General features: G+C 45.0%; 1 protein-coding gene across 1 annotated transcript; it reads right to left on the bottom strand.

Moving 5' to 3' along the window:
- Nucleotides 1-2,660: 2,660 nt before the first annotated feature.
- On the bottom strand, nucleotides 2,661-25,861 carry TBPL2 (TATA-box binding protein like 2; the record flags this gene model as incomplete). The annotated part of the gene is made up of 7 exons (XM_084632666.1): nucleotides 2,661-2,740; nucleotides 8,557-8,651; nucleotides 12,100-12,267; nucleotides 14,266-14,357; nucleotides 15,899-15,986; nucleotides 17,015-17,433; nucleotides 25,817-25,861. The coding sequence occupies 7 exons, from the start codon at nucleotides 25,859-25,861 to the stop codon at nucleotides 2,661-2,663; spliced, it is 987 nt and encodes a 328-aa protein (XP_084488792.1).

Genomic DNA, 25,861 nt, shown 5'->3' with positions numbered 1-25,861 from the left:
TACTGCTTCATAAAAACAAAATAGGTAGAACCAAGACAAACTTAAGTTTTTATTTTTTTTAAAGACAAAAGCTGGACAATATCAAGAACTTAAAGAAAACAACATACCAATTAGGCCTAATTCTAATTTATGAGGTACCTTGTCTACACCTTAAAGTTTTGCTGCCTTAACTATACTGCCATAGTTAAAGCAGTGAACACACCATCATGTAGATGGTTATACAGATATGAAAGTGTTGCTGGTATAACTGTTGGAATAAAACTTTAAATATAGACAAGGACTGAGGCTGCTTTTCACTTTCAAACTCAGAATGCTTCTCCCAATGCAAACTAATTTGCAACTACTTTAAAGCTACCAGAAATTCACAAACTGGATTTAATGTAACCAAGAATCAGGCCAAGAGTTTTAAAGGTTATTATTAGAGAGCCAGGAAATTGTAAGCTAAGGTTAAACTGGAGAACATTTAAAGTATAGAAATTCACAATTCAAATATTGCTCCTAGAGTAGAGAATGGGAATGGAAAAAAGATCTCATCAAGTTATCAGGAATGAGATGATTTTTCCATTAGCGATGAAAAAAACAACAACAAACTATGCATGACTCTAGGAGATAGGAAAGGCTTCAGAAATAGTATTGGACTGTATGGCAACTTGACACAATCCAAAATAGACAAAGTTGAAATGGGAGATAAAACTCCCAGACACGATTGTTAAATCTTATCATGGGCAGAAGCTTGATATACTGCATCTGCTGTCTGATACAAGGAGTGGACACACACACTCACACAGGGAAGGGTAGAGAAAGCTTCTTGGCAATGGGTTGTGCTTGTCTTCATTTCACAAGAAGGCACTCAACAGTGACCTCTAGTGGCTCAGTAGAGTGAAAGCTAATACCAGCACAAGCTTTATTCTCTTTGCAACTAGAGATGGTGGGGTTTATCCTAGTTGCAGTTAAATGAAAAACTGATAAAACTCCAGTCTCTGAAGCCCTGAGGAGAGCATTGCTATATTGCATTTACCTCTGACATATAGACAAGGGAATTGTCTTTTACACTTTGACAATGCTGCTTCACCATTCCTCATGAATGAGTGTTGCCAGTTTGTATGGGGACAAGACTTGCAAATTTGCCTGAAACAAAAAGTAGTAATACTTAATAAAACAGTGACAGAAGAGGAAAGAATGGGGCATAAAATAGATTAACTACTTGGGAAGTTATTGAATCGTGAGCAAAAGGTCGTTTGACTGTGTGTGAAATGTCAGTCTCGCAGAGATTGGGCCTTCCTTCAGTCACTCATTAAATTTAAAAGCAGTGTTGCAGGCTCTTTGGCCATGTTGCCAGGATGGACAAAACCAACTCAGCAGACTGTGCTCTTAGAGCCTCTAGCGACACACAAAGGAGAGCGCCCCCTGGCCCGACTTGATACCACTGCAGGCCCATGCCACAGATTTGTGGATTTGCAGGATTAAACCAAATCTGGGAGCTTCACTATCCAATACCAGCGCAATGCCATCTGCTGTGGTCACACTGCCTGGTGCAGTGATCTTGAGCAGACTATGCGCGTTTGATGTTGAAGTTATCGAATGTCCCGAGGATGGTGGTGGGATCTCCGCTCTGGCTAAGCCTCGACTAATTCTCTAGCTACTTTTTTTTTTTTTTAAAGTCCTAATAAAGTTTGTATTTTTCCTATGATTTAAAGTAAGCTGGTAAAGTCAGTATTTTAAAGTAGCTTTCTAAACTAAGTTGAGAAGTTTTGTTGGTTCAGACCTGATTGTACTTACATACCCTGCACTTCGAGAGGGCTGTGATAATGCAAATGGAAACATCAGATTGTAGGTTACCCTTTACTTGTCCAAACCCAACCCCAGATACTTTGTAGAACCTGTCCCCTCTATGGCTAGTGATTTTTTTTTTGGGGTGGGGGTGGGGGGAGATAATAGGTAGCTTGTCAGTTTTCAGCTGCCACTCTTGCTAGCCCTCATTGACAACTTTACCCTAACCCAGTGCCACCAACGCTCTTCACTTCATTGTCAATAAGAGGAGTGTCAACAGCACCATATGGCATAATTCACCTAATCTTGTATCATTCTCTGAGCCAGAGAATGATACAAAGATCATTTGTGAACTCATGTGTCTGGATGTTTGACAGTAAAAAGGCTCGCATTAAATTTTGTAAGATATATTATACACAAAAGTAAGGTCTGAATTAACATGAAATTAGCTGTCAGTGCTACAAGATATTGATCAAAATCTTACGGATTTTAACAAGACTGATCTATGGACTAACCTCCATTGATACGTCCATTCTACTGCAGAAAAACCAATTTCCATTAATTGTACTGTAAAATATTTTATAGTGCAATAACGGTCCTAATTTACATTCCTGTTCAAAAGTAAATGTACTTTTGCTTATTGTGAATTCTTTAACAGAACTTGATACAATGACTGAACTCATTAGAAACATCAAGTTTTACAGCAAAATTGTTTCATGCTACTTACAAAAGTGTGCATCTATCTAGTCATAGTTTACAGTGTGTTCAAAATGGCTTTATATGCCTAGTAATCCACAATTCTGTATTTAGGTATTGGAATACTGTTGCATTGGTTCTATGCATAAACATACAAACCTATATATTCCTCTTGATTTTTTTGGAAAGAACTTTTAAGATGCTTTCTTGAAACCCTTTAGAATAGGATAGATGTTTTCAAATGCCTCATAGATTTCAGAACGTTCTTTGGCACCTATTAAACAGTTAAAAACAGTTTAAGAACTAAGACAATATTAAAGATGGCTCACAAGGTTGCATTCATTACCATTAAGTCAACATCAATAAGTGCTAGGATAATAGCGAATAAAAGCATTCCCAAAGATGAGAAAAAACAAGGTTATTATTTAAATCTCTTTCAGGAGCATAGTCAAAATTAGATAATTTAAGAAGCAAGATTCCTTTCCATGATACTATCCCCACCTTATATTATTAAAACAGTAGGTTTATTTTTAGCTTGTTCTCATCTTGAAAAAACAAAGCTAGACTAGTCAGTATCTGATCTTTCATTTTGGGTTCTTGCGGTGGAATACTGCTGTGATTTTTTGAGTTGCTTATATCACACTACATTTTTCAAAAGAGAGAATACAGTGCCCCCGGGAGATTTTTAAAATTCCCTGGAATTGTTTCTATTAGTTAGAATTAGTTTTAGTTTTTATAGAAGAGTGTATGAATCCCATAATTTTTCAGATCAAATTTGGATGCAACGTCCCCATCAGTATTAGTTGTAGGACTGACTAATTAGTCAGCAATTAATGCTCAGTTATGTTATGAAACATTTAAAAGAACAGCCATAGTGGGTCAGACTAATGGTCCATCTAGCCCCGTATCTGGTCTTCCAACAGTGGCCAATGCCAGATGCTTCAAAGGGAATGAAAAGAATAGGTCAATTATCAAGTGATCCATCCCATTGTCCACTCACAGCATCTGGCAGTCAGAGGCTTAGGGACCCCCAGAGTCTGAGGTTGTGTCCCTGACCATCTTGGCTAATAGCCATTGATGGACCTGTCATTCATGAATTTAATTTTTTTTTAATCCAGTTATACTTTTGGCCTTCACAACGTCCCCTGGCAACGAGTTCCACAGGTTGACTGCCAGGTGTGAAGAAGTACTTCCTTTTCTTTGTTTTAAACCTGCTGCCTATTAGTTTCATTGGATGACATCTGGTTCTTGTGTTATGTGGAAGGGTAAATGCCACTTCTTATTCACTTTCTCCATATTGTTCATGATTTTATAAACCTCTATCATATGCCCCCTTAGTTGTCTCTTTCCCAAGCCGAATAGTCCCAATCGTTTTAATCTCTCCTTATACGGAAGCTGTTCCACACCCCTAATAATTTTTGTTGCCTGTCTCCGTATCTTTCCATTTCTAATATATCTGTTTTGAGACAGGGCAAGCAGAACGGCACTCACTATTCAAGGTGTGGGTATGCCATGTATTTATATACGGACATATTTTCTGTCTTATCTTTCCCTTTCCTAATGGTTCCTAACATTCTGAGCTTTTTTGGATTGCCACTGCACAGTGAAAACATCTGCTCAGAGAACCATCCACAATGATTCCAAGATCTCTTCCATGAGTGTAACAGCTAATTTATATCCCATTATTTTGTATGGATAGTTGGAAATGTGTTTTCCAGAGTGCATTACTTTGCATTTGTCAACATTCATGAGAATAATTTTAGGAAGAGACTGATCAAGATAAGTCCAGTGTTGACAGGTTAATGGGACATGCTAGTTAGAGTCAAAAATGGAACAAAATAAGAGGGTAGGCGGGGTTAATCTCCTCTGGTTTTTCATTCCAGCACTCAGTATTATGAATATTGACCAGCAGTTACGTTTCCCAACTCTAGAGCATTTCTCCTGCCTCTCAGTGCCTCGGTTAAGTTATTGTCTCTTGCATCATTCATATAAAATCATCCCAGTGACATCCCCACTACCATGCTAACTTTTTAATTAACAAAACCATGGAGGCCAAGAACATTTGTTGCCGACATTAGTAACATTAGCATGGAGGAGCAACCAGCAAACACTAAAAATAAGCAATATGCACTGAAATGGACCTCTAGCCAGACTAAGACATGCCAACATGTGCACCTTGTCATGCTGGCAGACTAGGTGCCAGCTCATACCAAAGTCCCTCTCCCTGAACTGAATAATGACAAATACATAGGTGAGCCAGACTGATTTCAGCTTTCTGATAGTAATTGTAAAATAGGTATAATTCTAAGAATGTGCTTAGTGTTTAGATTTTGAGTGCTTGTGAGTTGCTGCAGGCATTATTCTCACTTATAACATCCATATCCCATGTTGTAAGGAAGTATTTGAGCATTTGCATTGTAAGCCTTAGTAATGGTGTAAGTCACCAGACAGGAAAGAGATGAAAATGATCAGGGGACTGGGGCACATGACTTACGAGGAGAGGCTGAGGGAACTGGGCTTGTTTAGTCTGCAGAAGAGAAGAATGAGGTGGGATTTGATAGCAGCTTTCAACTACCTGAAGGGGGGTTCCAAAGAGGATGGAGCTAGGCTGTTCTCGATGGTGGCAGATGACAGAACAAGGAGCAATGGTCTCAAGTTGCAGTGAGGGCGGTCTAGGTTGGATATTAGGAAACACTATTTCACTAGGAGGGTGGTGAAGCACTGGAATGGGTACCCTAGGGAGATGGTGGAATCTCCATCCTTAGAGGTTTTTAAGGCCCGGCTTGACAAAGCCCTGGCTGGGATGATTTAGTTGGTGTTGGTCCTGCCTTGAGTAGGGGGTTGGACTAGATGACCTCTTGAGGTCTCTTCCAACCCTAATCTTCAATGATTAACTAGTGTAAAATGCTGGTCTCCAACAGAAGCTGTTATGTCCTACCTGACAAGGAAGGCCCATTGACACTAGACAGACATTAAAGAGGACAAAAAACTTTACTCTCCCCCTCCACCCACAGGAAGATGAGTCTTGCAAGCGAATTCCTCCAATCAGCTGTGTTTGCAGCTCACAGGAAGTGGGGGCGGGGGAGAAGAGAAGAGAAAAGAGGGAAAATAAAAACCTTACAAAATGGAGGAAATGTATTTCATTGCTGCTTGGACTCTGGGGGCAAGGTTTCTAGGCATAAGCAAGAGATTCCCCAGCTGCTTAGCCGAGGTTAGCCCTACAGGATATATAGAGCTTGCCTATTATAGAAACTTACCTTCTGAAACTTAAGACTGATTTGTGGATGTTATGTTTACCTACAGTAACCTTGTAAAAGAACTCTTAGTTCAGTTTCCTATTAATAAATCTGTATACAGTTTATTATAGGATTGGCTACAAGCACTGTCTTTGGTGTGAGACCTAAGGTGTAAGCGACCTGTGTAAGTGACTGGGGTGCTGGAACAATTTTTATGGTGGGGGTGCTGATGAGGGAAGCCATGTATTTGGTGTTTGTTATTACTACTTCAAGCCAAGGAGTGCAGTCGTACCCTCAACACCACTCATTCCAGCACCACTGTAAGTGCCTGGTCCTTTGGGACTGGAAGTAACCTGAACAATGCTGTGCTTCATGGTGTAAGGCAGGGGTCTCAAACTCAAATGACCACGAGGGCCACATGAGGACTAGTACATTGGCCCGAGGGCTGCACCACTGACTCCCCCCCCACTCCACCCCTTCTGTGAGGCCCTGCCCCGCCCCCCCCTATTCCCACCCCTTCCCTGCCCCCATTCCAACCCCTTCCCTAAAATCCCCACCCCAACTCCACCCCGTCCCTGCCCCCAGCAGGTACAGGAGGGGTGCAGGGTGCGGCAGGGGGCAGGGTGCGGTGGGGGCTCAGGACAGTGGGTTTGGCTGCAGGAGGAGTTCAGGGGGCAGGTCCGGCCCGGCGCAAACCGGGGGGCAGGGCAGGCTCCCTGCCTGCCTGCCCTGCCCCCAAGCCACTCCGGGAAGTGGCCAGGACCTGGTGGGGAGGGAGCAGGGGGCCACAGGGGTCTGTGTGTTGTCCTGGCTGCTCCTCCAGGTACCTCCCCCGAAGCTCCCATTGGTCAGAAGCGGGGAACCGCAGCCAATGGGAGCTTTGGGGGAGGTACTTGGAGGCGCGGCCAGGGCAACACACAGACCCCTGTGGCCCCCACCCCCCAGGTCCTGGCCACTTCCCGGAGCAGCACAGGGGCAGGGCAGGGAGGGAGGGAGCCTGCCCTGCCCCCGGTGCACACTAGGCTGGAGCCGCTCTGGGTAAACGCTGTGGGGGGTGGCAAGGGGCTGCAGGGAGCTGGCGGGCCGCAGAAAATAACCCCACGGGCTGCGTGTTTGAGACTGCTGGTGTAAGGGGCCATCTACCACAAAGCCAGACTCGCCTAGGTGACAAGATAGATAGGAGTACCCAAGGGGGCGGTCTGGGACTCCATGTTTAGGCTGTAACAGTGCCTGAGGAGTTTACACGGAGGCTATGTCTACAATAGCATTTTTGTTGCTCAAACTTGTCGCTCAGGGGTGTGAAGAAAAACAGAAGACACCCCCCGACCAACATACACGGACTGAAGCGCCGGGGTGAACAGCCTATGTTGGTGGGAGATGCTTCCCCGCCGACAGAACTCCACCTGCTCATTGGGGGTGGTTTAATTATGCCAACAGGAGAGCTCTCCCCTGCTGGCATAGAGCGGCTACACAGGATAGCTTACATTGGCGCAGCTGCACTGGTACAGCTGTGCCACGGTAGGGTCCAGTGTAGACATAGCTTAGATTTCACCAACTAATCATCGAAGTATTGAACACTCAGCCAATTTGAGGTTTGTGCCCTGGTTCTCAACAGTCTGCCTTGAGGTTGGTACTCATGCTCCTGAGTCACTGCAGGACAGCTTGATATACCTCAAACCTTTTTAGGTTCCCACTCCATCGAAAGATAAAACCCACAACACACACCCATTGACTCTGCTCCAAAATGTTATTTCAATGTTTGGACCACCAGAAAATTCTTCTGGATCAGCCAGGGGACCATAGGAGCTCAGTAAGTCCTGTTTTAGAATTGCAGTAAGGCCCAGGTTTCAAAATGGGACTTACCTGAGCCCTTATGGGCCTGCTGTATGCCTCAGCAGAGGTGTGTTTTTTGTTGTGTGGTTTGTGGGTTGGTTTTTTTTTGTAGTTATGACATCCAAAAATGTATTCTGGAGGCATCAGTGGAGTGTAGATGGCCAGGATGACTTCATGGGACCTAAGGAGGAGGAGATGTTTTTAAGCTTTCTGTCCGGAATGCCCAGTTAATTGAGTTCATTCATAATTACGATCGGACGATCCTTTGGGCAAAGGCATGCAATTTTTATTTGCCTTTAAAGTACCGTCTACACCTATGTTGGTACATTGGCACCATTCAGCCTGAGTGTCTGATAAAGATACGATTTGCCTTTGTAGTCAAGTTGAATAAGGGGAAGTTTTCCCCAAGATGGTAAAGGTTCCAGAAAGAACACTCAGAAGTGTTCACCCAGGAATTTTAATGTTTACTTACAGACTTGGATTCTAGGTTATTGACAAGTGCTCTGATTCATCATAGCACTTAAAATTAAGTGCTTTTCTGAATGAGGGCCAAGATTAGGACAGACACCTTCCTTTCCCATTGACAGCTACTATGCTAATGATAAAAAAAAAATTCTAATTGAGGAGGGAAAGCATGACCAGGTTTTGTTGCAATAAGATTTTGAGTTCCCTGAAAGTATCAGATTACAAATAGGCTTCTAGTTGTGGTGGTTATTAAAATAGCACGTTGATGTATTTGATACCTTGACCCAAGTGGAGAATTAAAAAAACCCCCACAGGATGCACAAGTTTAGTAACATGTAGGATTTCTTTTGAGTGGTCATTCGAACTCCTGTGGAGCATTCTAATAGTACAGAACTATGGTACTTTTGTATCCTCAACATTTTGCTGAAAGGGATGCCTCTAGATTTTGCCAGCCAGTAGTGTTTGCACTATGCAGGAAACATCAGCTTAGCTTAAAAATGTCATCCTACTATACAGAATGCTCCGAGTTACTGCTGTACATAAAGAGACCACTTACCAGTCAGTACAACTTTTCCAGACACGAAGATAAGCAACACAATCCTTGGTTTGACCATCCTATAAATAAGGCCAGGAAATAGTTCTGGTTCATAACTGTTCGAAGAAACAAAAGGGAAAAGGGTTAGGAGCACTGCATGGCAATTTGATTTTTACTACTAGTTTATGTTATGAAATATAAACTGCTCCTTTATGTTAGAATTGTGTTAGTTGAGCCAATGGTTTTGATTGCCTATGATTAGATCCCTGACTACGTAGCCCAATTTTCAAATGTCCTGAGCACCCATAGCTCCTAATGAAGCCTTGTAGCATCTCTCACCTCCTTGCAGCCAGTAAGGACTGTGGATACTCGGCACCTTTAAGATCTGGGCCACTTTCAGATGTGAGTAACTAAAGGTAGGTTCCTGAGTAAGTGCTGGCATTACTGTGTTAGAACAGTCCAAGGAAGGATTTGTGGGGACAACACAGAAAGCTTCAGTTACAAATGATTTATAAAAATACAGCAAATAAGGAGATAACCAAGTAGTTCTACAATACACACTAAGCCAAGATGGCCCAAGATAATGATACATAGGGAATTAAGCCTAATTCAAACAGAGGCCCAATTTGAACTTTTAAATTTCTGTCGCATTCAAGCCTTTTTCCAAGCATCCTGTGGTGTCCTTTGTGGTGACTAAATTTTGAACAAATACACGTTAAACATGATAAGTCAGTCACCCAGCCATGAGGTTACACATGTATTACACGTTAACTTGAAACAGTCCAGAGCATAGATCATAACCTTGTACAAGAATAGGCATACAAGAAGTTTTCACTTGGGCTTTGTCCGCCAATAGGAAGTGTTCTGTATTTCCATCACTATTTCTCACTATGATGAGATATGCCACACGGCAGCGGCAAATGCTAACATGAGACCAGTCCAGTATTATCTTGGATATGAAGATTGTTCAATCTTACTGAACACCTCTGGCATGTCAAAATTCTTTGTACACAGCAAGTACACTGCAGCAGCATTGGATACAGGGCTGGCTCTAGGTTTTTTGCTGCCCGAAGCAAAAAATTTGCCACCCCAATCTCTGAGAGCGCAACTGCCCGAGCAAAGAAAAAAAAGGGTAGACAGAATGCCACCCCTGGAATTGTGCCACCCCAAGCACGTGCTTGCTTTGCTGGTGCCTAGAGTCAGTCCTGAGTGGATATTGCCATTATCTTGCCATGTATGCTCCCCAATCAGCAGGAAAGCGGTTTCAAGAGAAGCATTTCTCTAACAGTGAGCAAAGGAACCAACAATCATAGAATCATCAGACTGGAAGGGACCTTGAGAGGGCATCTAATCCAGTCCCCTGCGCTCATGGCAGGACTAAGTATTATCTAGACCAGTGGCTCTCAACCTTTCCAGACTACTGAACCCCTTTCAGGAGTCTGATTTGTCTTGCGTACTCCCGAGTTTCACTTCACTTTAAAACTACTTGTTTACAAATATCAGACATAAAAATCAAGAGTGTCCCAGCACACTATTACTGAAAAATTGCTTGCTTTCTCATTTTTGCCATACAATTATAATGTAAATCAACTGGAACATAAATACTGTACTTACATTTCAGTGTATAGTACAGGGGTGGCCAAAATTACTGACCCACCAAGTCGCATACGGCAATCTTTAGAGGTTCGGGAGCCGGAGCGCACCTATCGGGGCTCCAGCCTTGCAGGGAGGGAGGTCTTGGGGCGTCAGCCCAGAGACCACTGTTCCCTCTAAGCTGTGCGCGCACGCACCCAGATCCTAAACCCCATGCACACGGCGAAACACTGCGTGCTCAGAAATTTGCACAGAAGAAATTTTTTACGCACACGGCCTGTCAAAAATTAGAGGAAACATTGCCCGAGGCTGCTGGGCAGAAGCCAGAGGTGATGCGCTGGGGGGCACATGGAGTCACGTGTCCCCCCTGATTTTTGCCAGGGTTTGCTGACTCTGCTTGGTCACATGATGCCACCGGGCCCCCCTCCTGCTGGAGCCGGCAAGCTGGGAGCTGCGGCCCCGGGGAGAGGCAGTGGCAAGCAACTCGGGGAGCCGCTGCTTTTGCTGCTGTCTCTCCCTGTGGCGCTAAATCAGCAGCCCCTCCCTGCAGCTCCCAGCTGTTTGCTGTTGCCTCTCCACACCAAACGAACACCTGGGAGCTGCAGGGAGGGGCCCCTGAGGGTAATGGGCGGGGGTGGGGGGAGAGAAGGACTCAAGCCGTTGGGGCTCAAAATTTAAACTTGTGCCTCCCCCCCCACCCCCCCGCCCTCAGCAGGCACCAGTCCTCTCTGGCAGAAACCCTGAGCACTACCCTCCACCCAGGCTGGTGGGCCAGCGGTGCTGGAATACTTTGTATAGTGGGGATGCTGAGAGCCATTGAACCAAACTGCGAACCCTGTCTATGATGGAAACCACTTCAAGCCAGGGGGTGTGCTGGCACCCCGCGTTCCAGCACCTATGGGTAGGCAGAGAATGGGGGAGGGCATGGAGGCTCCACGAGCCGCACTTTAACTGTAAAAAAGCCGCATGCGGCTTGCAAGCTGCAGTTTGGCTACCCCGGTATGGTACCTAGAGCAGTATAAACAAGTCATTGTCTGTATGATATTTTAGTTTGTATGGACTTCGCTAGTGTTTTTTATGTAGCCTGTTGTATAACTAGGGAAATATCTAGATGAGTTGATGTACCCCTGGAAGGCCCCTGCGTACCCCGATGGGTGCTTGTACCCCTGGTTGAGAGCCACTGATCTAGACAATCCCTGACAGGTGTTTGTCCAACCTGCTCTTAAAAATCTCCAATGATGGAGATTCCACCACCTCCCTGGGCAATTTATTCCAGTGCTGAACCACCCTGACAGTCAGGAAGTCTATTTACACTTAGGTTTACTACTCTCCTGTCCTTCATTTTAACTGGATTGAATATATATCAAAATTAGTCCAGAAAAAAACCCCTCTAGCAGGGCAAAGCATGCTGGTAACACTTTGAGAAAACCAAAGACAGAAGATACAATGTTGAATATTTTAGTACCGTATTCCTACGGCAAGAGGACTGCCAAGCACAACACTTCGCTCCCTGAAGATACTCAGGAGCGTACTTTTAAATAGCCAGCCACTAACTCCCTGACTTAGTCACTCTCGCAGAGCTGTGAACGCTCCTGCCAACATCAATCGTGCTGGTGCACAAGCCATATTGACTTTTGCCACATGAGAAACAAACATGCTGCGGAAGGTTTATCAATAGGCGTTACTGCAAAAGACAATCAAAATGTTATGGGTCTAGTCTAGCGTATGTGAAACAGACTATCGATGCCACAGGGATAGTGGGTGCAGCAGACCAAGGGTATGCCATGGCATTTAATAGCTCACTGGTATGGAGTACACACCTTACCATGCTAGCACAGCATCAACATTTCTTCTCTTACGTTCGTCCTTTTACACATGAATTCATCCTTACGTGTTATTCATAGTTGAGCCCTCCCTACAATAGGAGCCTGGTACCTCTCCCTGCCAGTCACCACCCCCTTGCCCACATACCTACTGAACTGCTGATGAGTTAGAACCAATCCTTCCAGCCTGATGGGGAACCTCACATCACAACTGCCCACCATATTCTGTATTTTGAAGTCCAGGAACTTGGCAGGGAACCCAAGCTTCTGCACCACACGTGCATACTTCCTAGCTGCAAGCCGGGACTGCTCTTCGCTGCAGGGAGCACAGAGATGGAAACAGGAATTTGAGGTCTAATGGTTTCTGGATGTACAGCCTTATCCTGAAAGTTAAATTAAAACCCCCCACACCCTGTTGGCTGTAGTCACATTCTGGCTTTAATCAATCCCATCTTGTTTATAGGAGAGTTTGGTGTTCTCAGTTCAGAGAGCGGGCCAGACTCAAGATTCTGAACAGGTCTAGCAGCCTTATGGTCCAGCAGCTGGAATTTACATGGGTGTTTGTTTTAAGTGCCACGAACATTGTGTGTTGCAACCAGTTCCTACAGATCCAGGAACGGGATCAGAGGTAAAAAGGAAGGTCTTGCATTGCTGCAGCACTAGGTTATATGGAGGGCCCTACCAAATTCATGGTCCATTTTGGTCAATTTCACAGTCGGAGAATTTAAAAAATCGTAAATGTTGTGATTTCAGCTATTTAAATCTGAAATGTCACGGTGTTGTAATTGTAGGGGTCCTGACCCAAAAAAAGGAGTCGTGGGAGGGTTGCAAGGGTTATTGTAAGGGAGATTCTGCTACCCTTATTTCTGCGCTGCTGCTGGCGGCAGGGCTGCCTTCAGAGCTGGGCAGCTGGAGAGCGGCGGCTGCTGGCCGGGAGCCCGGCTCTGAAGGCAGAGCCACCGGCGGCACAGAGGTACGGATGGCCCGGTGTGCTATTGTTGCCCTTATTTCTGCCTGCAGAGCTGGGCCCCCAGTCAGCAGCCGCCACTCTCCGGCTGCCCAGCTCTGAAGTCAGCAGCGCAGAAGTAAGGGTGGCATGGTATGGTGTTGCCACCCTTAATTCTGTGCGGCTGCTGCTGGCGGGCGCTGCCTTCGGAGCTGGGCGCCCGGCCCCAGCCGCCGCTCTCTGGCCACCCAGTTCTGAAGTCAGTGCAATAAAAAATATAAAGACCGGTCATTTGCGGAAAACGCTAATCTAATCCGTTTGCTGAAATTCTGTTAATGACAATGTAAAGTACATATTTGTGTTTTTTAAATAAAGGCTTTAATACTTAACGTGAAGTGAGGGATAATAGACAAATATTTTTCTAACATGAGTTAAAGGATTTTTTGCATTGTTTAGCAAGATTTGTTTTATTCTTGTAGTAGTAAAAATGTTGGCTGGAACTCCATTTCTATCCACAGATATTAACTAACTTTTTAAAAGCAGCATTGCGGGGAGGGGGGGAATTCGGTCTCTCTTGGGGGATTTGCGGGTGGGAGCAGGATTAAAAATGCAAGAAACAATGTGGGAGTGGATGGGAGTGCGCATGGTGGGGTGGGGTGGGAGCGGATTTAAAAAACAGTTCCGTGCAGGGCTCCACTGTATGCCACTCCGATTCCCCTGTGCAGGAAGAACAGTCAGTTGGCCATTTAAGCCAGTTTCCCCATCTCTGTGCGGGAGTAGCACTGATGATCTGGCTCAATAAGATTAGGAAGCCCTCCGGGAAACTAGTCCAGCACCTTGATGGTTAGAGATATTAGAGGGTGTAAGTTAGGAGCTAGAGTTTAAAGTAGGAAACAGCAATGCTTGTTCTGAAGTAAGACCCAGCAATTCCCCTCAGGAAAGAATGGGATCACAAGGTAGGGGCTTAAGGACCAAGAGCATGAACTACAGAGGGCAAGGATTCAAAAAAACAGGCAGAATATTTGTGCTATGAGAGCACCTCAGCTAGACTTGAGTACATCTACTGAGAGACACTAGACAGCAACACAGGTTACATTGAGGCAATGTTTGGAACGAGTGGGAAATTGAAGTTACTCAGTATTCGTGATTTTCTATTAATAGTGGCTCAGCTCAATTTATAGTTCAGAACAGCAGTGTGCAGTTTAGCAATCACGAGAGCTCCCGTTACCGACGGGTAGACGTGTTCAGTGACAACTCCCCGTCTTTTTGGTCTTGGGATGTTGCATTTTGTGGAACAGGTCGGTAATTCCACAATTTGTGCCAGAATGTCATTTGCTGTTAGAGCCAGACAGAAGAAACGTTTCCTACCTTTTTGCTCCCGTGCAGACCATTTTGCCGGAACTGAATATAAGGGCTGTTGTTCTTGGTTCTCTGATTCTCATTATCACAGCAGCAAACCTCTAGAGATTAAAAGTCAAACAAGAATACTAGTGGCGTCCTGGCTCATGACTGGGGCTCTGGGTACTACAGTAATACAAATAAGAATACTATCTTGGTACCAACTTGACACTAGCTTGGTTACAAGTTTCATAGTAAATAATACAAGCTTTAAAAAGGTTTTTTTTGTTTTTTAAACCTTCCCATTTTATCAAAGACAGCTCCAAACATTGCTCTGAAAACTACAAGTGCTGTTATGCTTAATTCTTTGTTGTGGTGCACACTTGGTAATAAGTATGTTATTTACTTAAGTATCCCTTCCTCCAAATTAAGGTCTCCGTTCTGAAACTTCAGGGGAAAACGTTGCTATAAATCTGCTCTCTTATCTACATGTGTAATTTAACATCACAAAGAAATGCTTTAGATCCCAAATCATTAGGACTACATGTATATGGGCTGCTGTAGTAGAAAGTGATGCAAAAAGCGTTTTTGATCCCAATAGGAAAGTATCATCCCTCAGTGCTTAGCCCACAGTGAATTATGCTAAACAGGAACAAAAGTATTTATATTCTGGAACAAGTGTGTCCACACATGGAGTTGTTCCTGATCATCGAGCCCTTTATTGGGAAGTGGAGTCTCTACTCATGATTGCAATAGGGGAAAAGTAGGGGTGCTGGAACAATTTTTACAGTGGGGTTGCTGAGAGCCTTTGAACCAAACTGTAAACCCTGTATATAATGGAAACCACTTCAAGTCACCCCCTGCATCCCTAGTTCCAGCACTATGGGGAAAAAGAGCTGTTTTCATGGCTATAACTACTATCAAACATACTGTACCATTTTAAGAAATCCATGCCTGAGACTGTCATGTGTTTATTTAGCTCTAAAAAGTACAACTTGAAGAAGCAGCCTCAAGGGACCTGTAAACCCACCAGCCTGTCCCCTCAGCCAGAAAGGAGTGACAACACCCGCCACAGGCTGGTTCAGGCCTTGAGCTTTGTTTCTTCCACATTAACTAGCACAGCACATCAGTCATCCCTTTCCCCCACAACCTGGGGTCTCCTGTAGGGGCCTACACATTTCCACTATACAAGCCACTCGTCTGACAGTTCTGCCCTGCTCCAGGGCCCCACTGGAGCTCCTCTTTGACCCGAGTGCTTCCTGCCAGAGCCTGCATGATTCTAGCAGCTCTCCCCCCACCTGGCCCATTTGCTGACTTTTAGACTCAACTTGATCCCTAGCTCACCAGGGGCAGGTGAAGCCAGACCTTCAGTTCCTTTTAAAAGGTCAGGCATCCTGTGGCAGGATCATTCCATAAATGCTTTATTCAGCACATAGCAAGACAAGAACTGCAAGGATATGAAAAAAGGTGACAATGCTGTTTGACCTTCACGGAATATATCAGAGTCTGCAAAAGCTTTTCCTCACTTGAATTCAACTCATTTATTTTTTAACGAACTGAGAGTTCTAGTAAATAAGGGGCAATCAGGTAATTAAAGAGTGTAAATTAGAATCCCGGGCCTTCAAATATAAAACCCCAATGAAATAGTTCTTTAAAATCTCACCTTTGGATTATATTCTGCATTTCTGGCATGCAGAGCTATATTCTTCAGATCTAGTTTACAAGCCAAGTTTACAGTGGACACTATATTCCTGAAGAAATAAGAAAGCGGATACATGATTTTAGAAAACCAAAGCTCAAAGTGATCTATTTAAAAAAAATGATATAGTTTGAAATCATGATACATTTAATTGTTACCTTCTATTACTTTCCTAACCATTCAGTTACTAGTCCACGCCAAAATCATATATAGCAAATTATTCAGTGAAAGTCAATAATATAAGTGGTCCAATGCCAAAAGCTATGAAAGATTTTAAGATGAAGTTTTAAAAAGTGGCCGACTGCTGCAACCACTGAATATGCTAGTTTTTCCTCCAGTACTACAGCAGTATAGGCTTGTGTGTCTTTCACCTAAGAACGTTGACAGAGTTACTGTTGCACTCTGAAAGGAGTCAGCGAACTACCCTCACGTCCCCCTGGCCTAGAGAGCCTAATAGAACAGTCTGGCTGCTACAGCGGTCAGGATTCTTTCTGCTTCTGCAGCTGTGCCCTTTCCTTCCCCACACCACTGCTGGGGTCACAGAGAGACTATTTCAGCTCCGTCAATAGAGCACCGCAGCAGTTAGACCAGACAGGATCCTCACCAGCCAGCTGGTGGCTGCACTGTAGACCCCTATGGTGAGAATAGGTACCGAACACTTGTCTGGCTAAAGGGGTCCTACTTCAAGTACTGTCACTTTGGCTCCTGCAGTCTAGTGTGTCAGCAGTGGCTGAGGGCCCTTGGAAATTCAACTAAAATTAAAATGTGGTTTTCTTGACAGGAGTTTGCACAGCAGAGGAGGGTGCAGCTCCTTCAGAGGCAGGAGTTACGCACAGCGCACGTGATGAGGTCATTTGGGTCTTCCCAATGCTAAGCCAAGGACACAACTTGCATGGAGACCACATGGCCTCTTTTGCCTAGAGAAGCTTTCACTACTGAAGCCTGAACCACACTTGACCTATTTGTTTATGAACTATTTATATTTCTACAATTAGTTCCCTTTCCATTTTAGTCTTTAGCCCTCCTTCATGTACATGGTACCACCTTCCCCCCCACAGCTCTAGGCTTAAGTTTACTTACTGTAACTGAGGAACGATGCCAGAGCTTTCTGAAACGGGTGTCATTGGGGTGATAGGGGTCATAGGTGTCAAAGGGGGACAGGCACCAGATGTTTCAGGTGAGGGCTGAGTTGCGTCCGCATAGCTCAGTTGTGACAAATTGCTGTCATTTAAGAACCCACTGTCCTGCTCTGCCGACTGTGACGTGTATTGTTCTCTTTGCATTTCATGGCCATCTTCTGAATGAGTTTGTTCTCCATTTTCTTGGTTAAGATCATCTGGAAGAAAGCTGAGATCCACAGAAGAGAAGTCTGTAGAAAGTTCTTTGGATTGGTCAAGATGAGAACCAAATGATGCACTTTGAGCTGCTTGAATCGGCAGGTCTGTGTCAAAAGGGCTCATGGGAGTATACAGTTGAGGACCAGCTGATGAAAGGTCATCCTTCATTTAAAAAAAAGATTACAGCATTTTTTTTTTAGAAGACAAGATCCCATTTACGTCAAATGACAGTGCTCGAGAAATGCATTTTCCATTCAGTGAATCCAAATTAGATATTCCTCCCCATCACAACTCCATTATCACACTGAGCACTTTCAAGTTAAAATGTGAAAGTCTGTCAAAAATAGCTTCACAGGCTCATACTTGAGTGACTTCTGTCCCTCTCCTCTCACTGATGTCAGTGTGTAAGATCCAGAGGTTTTCCCAAACGGTTTCCTTATTACACAAGCTAGATTGAGCTGCACCATAACACCAATAGGTCAGCATTCATGAACCGTGTGAGATGGCCAGAGGAAGACGTTTATTTTATTGTGAAGACAAAAGATTCAAGGCTGTAAAGCACTCACTGGACAGCAGCCTTTCAAAATTTCAACCCCCCCCCCCCCGCCCCACAAACAGCTTCTCCAATGGATTTAAACTCGAGAAGAGTTCTCAGATGGCAAGTTAAGTCACTGCAGTATGTGTGTTAGACGTGAATAGCAATAAGCAAATGACATATTTCATTCAGAAGCATTTCTCCAGGTACAACGCCTCAGTCACAGAAAGAGAAAAACTTCCTGCCAACAATGAAGGAAACAATTGGCTAAAGAATTTGTTGTTGTTGTTGTTTTTATAAATACCATTTTCTTGCAACATGGTACCTAGATGAACTTGCTACTCTGCGCTACTAGGGCATGATCCAAAGCCCGCTGGAAGGGCTCCCATTTACTGCAGTTGGGCACTGGATTGGACCCTTATTTAAGGGTTGAGCAAATCTAGGAGTCCCACAAACTATTGAATGAGCATCCAAACAGCATCTCAAACAAAGTCCAGATTAGTAAAATAATGAAAAATACAATTGGCACTTGTCTTTAGCACCTTGCCTATTGCACAGGTTAGTTTGCATGTGCCAGGTAAATTGCTTTACTTCTCTAGTGCAAGTCAATTTTACTTAGACTTTACTGACTGTTAGAGTGACCACATTTCCCTATGTGGAATACGGGACATCTGATAAAATTACTCATATTCAAGCAAGTTCAAAGGCAATCAAAACTATGCTGTACAAACGTTTAAATTAACATTAAGTTGACTGAGCCCATTAAAAAGAAATACTACGTGGTTGGATTCTTTTTTTACCTTCTTATCTTTAAGACTTTAGGGTTCACACTGGGAGGGGTGACACCCCCCAACCCAGCCCAAGAGAGGCGACACACACACACCTGTACCCCTCTCTCACAGTGTGTGTGTGTGTGTCTGAGCGGCCTACCCTCCCTGCCCGGTGCTCTCTGCCTCCAGGCCCAGCTGGGCCCCCAGGACAGAGCTGCCTCTCCTGGTATCTGGCACCGCATCTTCCTGAGGCAATGTGTGTGTGTGGGGGGGGGCACACACAGGGTCACATTGGCCCCCCTCCTGCAAATTTCTGCCAGGAATCAGATTCACACCAGAATGTGGCCAGCAGCAGCCTTTCGGCACTGTGCAGGAGGGGAGGGAAGGCACAGGAGCTGCTTCCAGCCGCAGGGGAGCAGGAGCGGGGCAGGGAGGGATGACCTGGCCCATGTCTTTGCAGAGTGTTGAAAGGCAGCTAACACCTCCAGGCTGCTGCTGCTGGCCACGGACATAACCCAGCCACCTCCTGTCCCCCACCCACCTGCTACAATGTGGGCAGGAAGGGGTTAAGCCCTAAGGATGTATTGTGCACCAGGGCCAGGGAACTGCAGGGGCTTCAGCGAACCAGCCAGAGAGGTGGCTCAGCAGGGGATGGTGCCTAGGGGAAGGAGCAGCCCCACGCTCCTTGGTGGCAGGACCCGGGTGGAAGGGGGTGCTGCTATGGAGCCTGCAGGTTCAGGGTGGGAACAGGCTGCAAATCGCTTCCCCCACTCCACTCCAGAGCTGGCACACAGTGGGGGCCGTGCTGAGCCCAGCAGGGGGAGCAGCCTGGCCCCATGTGCTGCAGCTTTTCCCCGCCACCAGCCTTGCACCCCCCCCCGGCCCATCATCTGCCACTGGACCCCCCCACCCCATGCCCTCCTCACTGCTGGTGGGCGGACGCCTGGCAAGCAGGGATCCAGCCAGCAGCAGGATCCACTGGTACTGATGGTAGGGGGAGGCATTTTTAAGAACGAGTTAGGACACCTGCAGGGGGGTTTAAATACTGGACTGTCCCGTTAAAAAAATGGAACATCCGGTCACCCTACTTCCTGTGTAAGTTTTAGGAGTTCAGTGATAGAAACTCCTATACTACTGGCTGAATACTTGAGGTTTGGCTAGAAGTTTTAAAGCTAATCCCTGTGGAGTGCTGAAATAACGTCTTTCCTCGGCATCATTTCAGTTACACACATTTGGAAACTGACCCTAGGCAAGGGTCTGTATATGTCCCACACAGCCTTTGTTTATTGAACTGCAAGGACATATCGAGTCCAGTAGATGGCAGGCTTGACCTTTTAACTGATCAAAGGGAACCACTCAGTGTCTTTTCACCTGTTCAAACTTCCAGACTTGGTCGTGATCAGGGGTCTAAGGAAACAAGGACACGGATTTTCACAGGTGCCAAGCACCCACCACAGCACAAGCGGAAGTCAGAGGGGCCTGCAGCTTCTCAGCACTTACGAAAACCAGGCTGAACATGTGCTAAGCCCTGCAAGCACCCATAAAAATAAGTGAACTAATCTTCCAATAAGGTGCTCTTCCTTGACGCTTCTCACGAGGCTTTCTTTAGACAGATGTTTAAATGTACGAATGTCTATTAGAGCTGATCAACTTATTAAAAATAAATTAAGTGAAAACTGGCTTTTTTTTTTACTGAACTAAAATGGTCAAAAATTCTAATTTTGGTCAAAATGTTCTGATTTTTGGGCTGGGTTTCTCTACAAATCTTTTCCATCTTCAGGTTTTCCTTGAACAGCTCACAACTGAATAGAGAAATGTGTTGGCTTGCGTACCACTGCTCTCTGTTACATGGTACTTGATAGACTCCACTGGCCTCATATTTGAATCTATGACTAATTTATGAGAAATAAATGCCTTAATACTACCATATCGAACATTCTTCTTTAGATCAAGTGGTAAAGGCCTACAGCATTTCCTAACCACAAATTCCTGAATTTTAGCCCTGTTCTTAATCGCTATTTGTTTGGCTTGGCGTCACAAATGTATAATGCCTTATAATATTAAAAAAGGCAAGAGTTTGGGGAGGAATTTAAACCCTCTTGCTTCAGCATGTAAACAGCTTCTAGTTAATGAGGGCTAGGAACACACTTTCTCTCGGGGCAAATTATTAAATAACAGCCTTCTGCACCATCCTCTGAAACAGCTAATATTAGCAATTGTGGGAGACAGACAATACTGATTGACTGGACCAGTGATCTGATCCAATATGACACATCCTGCAGAATAACTTGTGCACTTTGAATGTCAATGGGACTTACTCATCCAAGTCATTTAGACCTTTTTTTGGAAATTTTACTCAATCAAAAAAGTAGACAGTTGCCCCTTCTTAGCTTGGCAGGTACAAGCAGGACCTGTGATACACACATGAAAGGTGCCACGGAACTATTTTTAGAGCTTTATGAATATTTAGGGCTCGGTACAGTGTAGCTAGCACTGTCCTTTCGAGAGAAAAATCACAATTCAGGTTCTGCACAAAGAGTTTGACAACTCATGCAAAAGTCTAGGTATTATTACACCAGTCCTTTTGCATTCTGTATCTGAGGTCCTGCCTTAAAGCAACAGAGACCAGCTGTATTTAACACACCTTAGTATCATGGACTTGGGCGGCATGCAAACTATCTGAAAGTAATAAAACATAAACAGGCATTTACACAGGAGAACCTCAGCGGGTTTGACATTCGTGTCTCTTAATTTAAAATACATATTGTTTCATATTAACTAGGGGGAGGGGAAGTCTTAGATTGCTACAACACACTAAGCAAACACTATAAAGAGGACTCTGAAAACAGAAAGGTAGCTTCTACAAAAGGACTGACACACACTGCAGTAAGATTGCATTCTTTAGTGATACCAGCTAGAAGTCTGTGAAAAATCCCAGAATTAGTCACACAAAGAAATACCTGCTTACTAGTGGAACAAGTCTGTGTCTCCACAAAAGTGAACAAACAATTTCCTGGTTACTTGCTTCTAACATTCAGGCCCACCCCCCAAATGGGACAAAGTTGTGCCCAAAATGACATACTGCCAGACAAAATGAGCCCCAGAAGTTAGACAGCACCATACCTCTTAACCAGTTATTCCTCTTAACCTAGTTATGTGGCAGTTCATGAATACCACCACAGCTGCTGCTGGTTGGAGGGGGGAAAGCAACACACTGAACTTCCACCTTCTCTGTGTGTATATATATAATCTTCTTACTATATGTTCCATTCTATGCATCCGATGAAGTGGCCTGTAGCCCACGAAAGCTTATGCTCTGATAAATTTATTAGTCTGTAAGGTGCCACAAGTCCTTCTGTTCTTTTTACACTGAACTTTATTTGCAATGCTCTTTACTTCTCTATAGAGGGCATGGGAGACTTTCAGCTCCCCCATAAGGTGAATTAAAGCAGACGCTCTCAGAATAAAGTCAGTCAATCTGAGGCTTAGATCAGGGGTTCTCAAACTGGGGGTCATGAGGTTATTACGCGGGGGGAGGGGGTCACGAGCTGTCAGCCTCCTTGCCAAACCCCGCTTTGACTCCAGCATTTATAATGGTGTTAAATATATTTAAAAAGTGTTTTTAATTTATAAGGGTTGGGGGGTGTTGCACTCAGAGGTTTGCTATGTGAAAGGGGTCACTAGTACAAAAATTTGAGAACCTGGCTTAGATGGATGAAAGAAGTTGGTGGAATGTGAGAACCAGGGAGAAGAATTAAGCAGCTTTTTTAAGGGGGGTGGGTGGGAGACAGAGACACTAGAAAATAATGGGGTAAAATAAAAGGAAAACAATTTAGGGAGAAAAAGAATTTCACTCTTTGAATCTGCTTAAGGAAAGAAGATTGAAAATTAAAGATGTATTAAATAGAAAGCTGGCTTGTGGTGGGGAAGCGGGGAGACAGACTGAAAGCACAGGAATAGACAACCCATGCTGTGGAATAGAAGTGGGAAAAGCAGCACAAGACAAGTTTTATACTTAACTGGCTGCCAAGTGTTACCCAATGTACTCTAGGTTAGCTGACTTGATCAATGATGGTCTCTGCCATCAGCAGTGTAAGTTTGGAGGGTTTCCCATTGCCTCCCTGAAGAAATGAAAACTTGGCACCTATACTCTGTCTGAGAGGTCACTACAATTTAAGGCAGTTCGTTGGTAGTAGAGGGATATTGTCCACGTACAGTGTAATTGGGACAAGACTGATTTAGACCTCAGATTGGGAGTGGGTTTTTTTTTTTTAAAGCCACAATATACCCCAAACAATTGCTGCTGTGAGTTTATCATTTGTATTGTAGCAGTACCACCCACAGGCCAAAAATCAAGATCAGGTCCCAGCTGTTAGGCACTGTTCAGACACACAGGAAGATTTGGTTCATGCGCCAGAAAGTTCATAGGATAAAGCCCCCAACTCTGCAAATGGGCCTCTGCACCTGGGCAGAAACTTATGATTTAAAAGGGGTTCTGCACAGGCATGAGGGGTCCCAGGGTGCAGGGGTTCAAACTGCATGGATCAGTGTGAGGATTGAGGACTAGCTTAAGCCAAGTCAATGAATTAGTGAGAAACAATAGAAGGAGGAATGAGCAACAACAGAAGACATTACATGGGGTAGATATATGCCCAGCTCTGTGATTCGAGGCCATTTAGTTTTTCCTCCTCCAGTCAAGAGCACCTACTGGTCTGCTCCCTACCCATTATCTATGACCATAGTTACTTCATTTAGAGGGTTAGATTTAGGTCCTTTCCACATTACAATGAGGTGTCTGTCCAAAAGCCACTTGCCAGCAGTGGGAGGGCTATTATAACAGTGGATGAACAGGTTTCAGAGTAGCAGCCTTTGATAAATATAAAGGGAAGGGTAAACACCTTTAAATCCCTCCTGGCCAGAGGAAAAACCCTTTCACCTGTAAAGGGTTAAGAAGCTAAGATAACCTCGCTGGCACCTGACCAAAATGACCAATGAGGAGTCAAGATACTTTCAAAGCGGGGGCAGGAAACAAAGGGTTCTCTCTGTCTGTGTGATGCTTTTTCCAGGACCAGAGCAGGAATGCAGGTCAGAACTCCTGTAAAGAGTTAATAAGCAATCTAGTTAGATATGCGTTAGATTCGGTTTTGTTTAAATGGCTGATAAAATAAGTTGTGCTGAATGGAATGTATATTCCTGTTTTTGTGTCTTTTTGTAACTTAAGGTTTAGCTTAGAGGGATTCTCTATGTTTTGAATCTGATTACCCTATAAGGTATTTACCATCCTGATTTTACAGAGATGATTCTTTTACTTTCATTAAAATTCTTCTTTTAAGAAGCTGATTGCTTTTTCCTTGTTCTTAAGATCCAAGGGTTTGGGTCTGTGTTCACCTATGCAAATTGGTGAGGATTTTTATCAAGCCTTCCTCAGGAAAGGGGGTGTAGGGCTTGGGGAGATTTCAGGGGGAAAGACGTTTCCAAGCGGGCTCTTTCCCGGTTATTTTTTTTAGATGCTTGGTGGTGGCAGCAATAAGGTCCAGGGACAAAAGGTAAAAATAGTTTATACCTTGGGGAAGTTTTAACCTAAGCTGGTAAAAATAAGCTTAGGGGGTTTTTCATGCAGGTCCCCACATCTGTACCCTAGAGTTCAGAGCGGGGAAGGAATCTTGACACAGCTGTATTAGTCTGTATCTGCAAAAAGAAAAGGAGGACTTGTGGCACCTTAGAGACTAACCAATTTAATTGAGCATAAACTTTCTTGAGCTACAGCTCACTTCATCGGATGCATGCAGTGGAAAATACAGTGGGGAGCTATCCATACACAGAGAACATGAAACAATGGGTGTTACCATACACACTGTAATGAGTGATCACTTAAGGTGAGCTATTACCAGCAGGAGAGCGGGGTGTGGGGGGCAAGAGAACCTTTTGTACCGATAATCAAGTAATGGAAATGGCCCACCTTGATTATCACTACAAAAGGTTCCCCACCCCCGCCCCCGCTCTCCTGCTGGTAATAGCTCACCTTACCTGATCACTCTCCCTACAGTGTGTCTGGTAACACCCATTGTTTCATGTTCTCTGTGTATATAAATCTCCCCACTGTATTTTCTGAACCTTTGCAGGCACCATTACAAAAATGGAACCTGCCCCTCTGCTTTGTTAGCACAGGCCAGTCTCAGTCTGCTACCTGAACAGAGCTCAGTTCTTCAGGAGAGCTTTTTAAACACAGTCCGTGCTGCAGCCCAGACAGGTCCTTAAGAACCTGCAGAGCCCTGTGACAGTGCATAAGACTTCAAAAGGGCCTCTCTCCTCCTAAAGGGATTTCCTAGATGTTTTCCACCTGTTCAGTCCCACAGGTGTTAGTGGTGATGAGAGGCCTCCTGGAGGCCCCAGCACTTCGATGAGACCTAGGCAGAGTTGGAGGACAAGGGATTAAGACACTAGCTGCTCCTCTGTCCTAGGGCTCTTGTTCCACAGTCAGGAAATCTTAAAGAAGAGCCTTTGGGAACAGAGAAGGTCAGAGTGAATCTCACTCATTCAGAATGCATCCGATGAAGTGAGCTGTAGCTCACGAAAGCTTATGCTCAAATAAATTGGTTAGTCTCTAAGGTGCTACACATCCTCCTTTTCTTTTTGCGAATACAGACTAACACGGCTGTTACTCTGAAATCACTCATTCGTTTTCATTGTTGGAGCTGACTGAAGCCCAGAGAGGAGCTGGAGACAGTCAAAGGCCCCGATCCTACAATGGGATTATTGTAGCTGTAGGATGGCATTGTTACCTAGGAGCCCCAGTCACAGGGCAGCGTGCTAGGCGCTGTACAAACGGAACAGACAGGCCCTGCCCTGAGGAGAATGCTCTGGGCAGGCCCCAGCTGGCCCAGGCAGCCCCACCGCCAATACAAGGGCAGCCCCCTAGGTCCCCTGACAGGCTCAGGAGGGAAGGGCAAAGGGCTCCAAAGCCACAGCCCCCACCCCCCAGATGCTGCTGTATGGCAAGGAGACCCTGCAATGGCTCAGTGCCAGCTAGGGGGGTCAGCCCAGCCCCTGGGTGCTCCAGGGAGCCTGGAGAGGAGACAGATGGGGGCGGGGAATAGGGTAGCCGTTTCTCAGCCAGCTGGGGGGAGCAGCAGGGCCCCACCGCCCCCAGCCAGGGCCCCCACCCTCCAGCAGCAGCTAGCTGCGGTACCGGGCTCAGCCGCGGGGCTCTAGCGGGGACGTGGGGCCGGAGCGCACCCACCTGGCCCGGGCTCCGGTCCCAGTAGTTCTCCAGCGAGGGCTCCAT

Source organism: Lepidochelys olivacea (genome assembly GCF_965140295.1).
Source record: "Lepidochelys olivacea isolate rLepOli2 genome assembly, chromosome: 6".
In the NCBI taxonomy this organism is placed as follows: Eukaryota; Metazoa; Chordata; order Testudines; family Cheloniidae; genus Lepidochelys; species Lepidochelys olivacea.
This window is presented reverse-complemented; position numbering and strand designations above follow the sequence as displayed.